Source organism: Chaetura pelagica, unplaced genomic scaffold (genome assembly GCF_000747805.2).
Source record: "Chaetura pelagica isolate M959 unplaced genomic scaffold, ChaPel_1.0 scaffold676, whole genome shotgun sequence".
NCBI lineage: Eukaryota > Metazoa > Chordata > Aves > Apodiformes > Apodidae > Chaetura > Chaetura pelagica.
Window position 1 is genome coordinate 417,512 of NW_009953724.1, and position 3,769 is coordinate 421,280.

General features: G+C 44.9%; 1 protein-coding gene across 2 annotated transcripts; it reads left to right on the forward strand.

Annotated features, from left to right (window-relative positions):
- Positions 1–330: 330 nt before the first annotated feature.
- Positions 331–2,680, forward strand: LOC104391304 (zinc finger and BTB domain-containing protein 8A-like). 2 transcript variants are annotated; one of them, XM_010000563.1, is made up of 3 exons: positions 331–1,270; positions 1,760–1,929; positions 2,339–2,680. In XM_010000563.1, exons 1-3 carry the CDS (start codon positions 331–333, stop codon positions 2,669–2,671), a joined length of 1,443 nt encoding a protein of 480 aa, XP_009998865.1. In that variant the 3' UTR covers positions 2,672–2,680. The 2 variants fall into 2 exon arrangements, with proteins under 2 accessions (XP_009998865.1, XP_009998866.1); XM_010000564.1 differs by having other exon boundaries at positions 331–1,145; positions 1,752–1,929.
- The last annotated feature ends 1,089 nt before the right edge of the window (positions 2,681–3,769 follow it).

Here is a 3,769-nt window from a genome sequence, read left to right on the forward strand (position 1 = left end):
TCGGTCCGCAGCTGCTGGAGGGCTCCTCGCCTCGGCCGAGGATGCGTGAGGGCTGCGGGCTGGCAGCGCGCTGCGGGCAGCCTGTCCCGCGCCTCGGGAAGGGGGTGCTCCCGCCTGGAGCCGCACATCCCTGCCAAGTAACGTGCACTGGTTTGTTTGGCGTTTCATCAGTCTTTTCGTCTTGTTCTGTACATTGTAATTTAAATATATTTATAGATTCGAATAAATGAGATTATTGGTAAAGGTGTCAGACGCTGAAGTGCACCGAAGTCCAGAGTCTCCTTATTTTCTTTCTGTTTTAGAGCGACTCTTCATTCCATCCTTTCTGGAATGGAGATTTCTTCTCACCAGTTTCACCTCCTGGAGCAACTGAATGAGCAGCGCAGGCAGGACTTGTTCTGTGACTGCAATATCCTGGTGGAGGGCAAGGTCTTCAAGGCCCATCGCAATGTGCTGTTTGCCAGCAGCGGGTACTTCAAAATGCTCCTCTCACAGAGCTCGAAGGAGACCACTCAGCCAACAACAGCTACTTTCCAGGCATTTTCTCCTGACACCTTTACAGTTATTCTAGATTTTGTGTATTCAGGCAAACTGTCCCTCACTGGTCAGAATGTGATCGAGGTGATGTCAGCTGCCAGCTACCTGCAGATGACCGATGTGATCAGCGTGTGTAAAACCTTCATCAAGTCATCTCTGGACATCAGTGAGAAGGAGAAGGATCGGTACTTCAGCCTGTCAGACAAGGATGTGAATTCCAACGGCGTGGAGCGATCCTGCCTGTACGGAGCTGGCTGGAGGGCAGAGACCAGCCCCCCCCATTCACACCTAAGTCCAGACCAAGGGACATGTATGATGGGTGGAAATGCTTGGAGCAATTTCAGCTACTATCCGAGCTCTCAAAGAAATGCCCAGCAGCAGCTGCCCAAACACGAGCAACGGCAGGATTCCATGAAGAAATCCAGGCACCTGGGACTGCAACAGCCTTCTGACATTCCTCACTATAAATCAAGCAAACTAGAGGAGAGGGCTGCTGAGCCTGCTGGCCACATTGCTCCAGCTGAGGAGCAGGTTCAGATTGACACAGAGGTGGGATCTCCTCACGTGGGGTACCAGTACAGCCAAGGGGCTGAGGTGATCCCGAGGAGCTTGGCTGTGTCACAGCAGGAGCATGAATCGCCCCGATCTTCTAGTAAATCCAAGTCTTCAAAAGCAGAGGAGCAGTACACCAGCATGCCCTCCATCCTGGGTGTCATGGGAAGCTGGGCTGAAGGTAAGAGGTGCAGTGATTTGTTAATCATTTGTCCAGGAGAAAATGTCCTTTACTGAAGGGGTGTACAATTGCCCAAAAGACTTCTGTATTGTCCAGAAATGTGAGTTTGGAAAGTTTTAGCTGTTATTTTTTTAATAATTGTGAATGATTGAAGTACCTGGTTTATTAAAACTAGCCTGTCAAAATACATAACCTTTAGTGTCTCTCCAGCTTCATCTTGCAAATTTAAGGTGTGATCTTTTGGGATATTTATAAGCTCATTTTCATACAGCTTACAGTCAACTCCTTCTCCTTTGCTGCACTCCTGTGTAGTTTGCAGGAAAACACAAACCTTTGTGCTTGAAAAGACCCGTGATCTTTTTTCTTTATTTTTTTTTTTTTTAGATAAAAGTGATTTGCTGTTCTGCTCTCAGAGTGCCTTTTCCTAGAGCATTACATGACCAGCAATGTTACAACTTCAATGTTTTCAATCACACTGTTTTCTAACAGATGAGCTGCCCAGGATGAGGTTCAAGTGCCCCTTCTGCACTCACGTGGTGAAAAGGAAAGCAGACCTGAAGCGACACCTTCGCTGTCACACAGGAGAGCGCCCTTACCCTTGTGAGGCTTGTGGGAAAAGATTCGGCAGGCTAGATCACCTCAGTAGCCATTTTCGAACAGTAGGTATTTTTAGTAACTGCACAATATTATTTTTTTAATGGTTCAATCTGTCTCAGCCAGAATGAAACACAGCACAGGTGTATCTGTGCTTGAGTCCGGTAAAAAAAACCCAAGAGGTCATGGAAAATGAATCTGTTTTTTTGTTTAAGTTAATTTGAAGTGTAACTTGTATGAAAGGGGATGAATTTCTGTGTTAATTGGTGGCTTGCAAAGGTGCTGCTCCATGCAAGGCCTGTGGCAGAGCTGAAGTGGCAGTGCCTGTGCCTGTTTCATTTGTAACACTTGATGACTGCCCCTTGGAATGAGTTTAACGCTGCCATTTGACTCTACTCCAGCCCTGATTTTGTCATCTTAAAACCCCCTTCTTTGTGCATACATTATCAAAGGTATTCCTTCTGATTTTCCCAGATTCACCAGGCTTGCAAGCCTATCTGCAGGAAGTGTAAACGCCATGTGACGGAGCTGACGGGACAAGTGGTCCAGGAGGGGACAAGGCGTTACAGACTCTGTAACGAGTGCTTGGCTGAGGCTGGCATAGACAGTATTCGCATTGACTTGGAGGCTGAAGCACCCCTCGAGTTCCCACAGGATGGGGATAAGGATTCCAGGTGGCACTATGGGGAAGACAACAGATCAGATGTGGAGATTGTGGAGGATGGGTCAACCGACTTGGTCATCCAGCAAGTGGATGACAGTGAGGATGAAGCAGATGAGAAGGAAGTAAAACCAAATATTAGGTAGTTGCAAGACAGGGATTGGGAATTCTGTGTAAGAGGAGAAGGTACTGCCTGGCCATGAGCCCTCCACCAGCCTGTTGCCAGCCTACAGGGACAATCTGGTTTCTCTTGAACAGGTCCAGACTTGCACATAGTGATGGACATGCCATGGAGTCCTTTCTGAGTTCTGTTCCCAGAATACCCGTATTTGCTTCACTGGAAATAATCCATCCTTGAAGAAGATAATGGATGAAGAAGGAAACTCCAATACTACATGGGATCCCTTTTTATAGCAGACAATGGGTCACTTCTCAAAACCCCTTTCAAGGGAGCAAGGCCTAAGGACTTTTTTTTTTAAGCTACATAAATTGCCCACTTTTTAAACTTGTAGAGATGTGGGGATTATATGTAATAGTGTCTGATGATAAAGTATAAACACCCCAACACACCAGAATATAAAGGAAACCTCTCTTCAGTATTCAGAAATGAAGAAAATCTTCCATGAAATGTCATGAAGCCTTCATATTATAAGGAAAAAAAGGCAGCTAATTAAGAAAAAAAGCATATGAAAATGTTTGGCTGGAAAAGCACTTTCTTGTAGAATGTATTAGAATAAGGAGAATCTTTAGCAGCTCATTCATTCAAGACCTATTTCTTTACAAGAAAATAAACACATGGGTGGTAGTCCTAGTCAACACATCTGAGGTGAAATGGTCACAGAATTAATTGATGCTAGTAGATGTTGTATTCATTCTGAAAACTGGGAACTCAGACTGGGCTGTGTTTTAATAAGCACTGGTAAAATACAATATTTTTTTTTTTTATAAAAAAACCTCTCAAAAGTGCCGGACTGAGATGCCTGGTAGCCCTTCATCCACAGCATTGGCAGTGGCAGCTTCTCCAGGCCAGGGTGAAGCAACCAGTCCTTCCAAGGTTACTGTAGCTGTTGTTTTCTCTTTTTGTCCCCTGTTTGATTTGCCAATAGCAGAACAATTTGTACAGTATATATATTATATCATTAGAAATGGAACTGATGAGATTTTCCATCTGGAACTATTGACTAGTCTTGTTTGTATTGACCTGTACTGAGTGGAAACTGATGAGTTTTAAGATGGAGTAATTC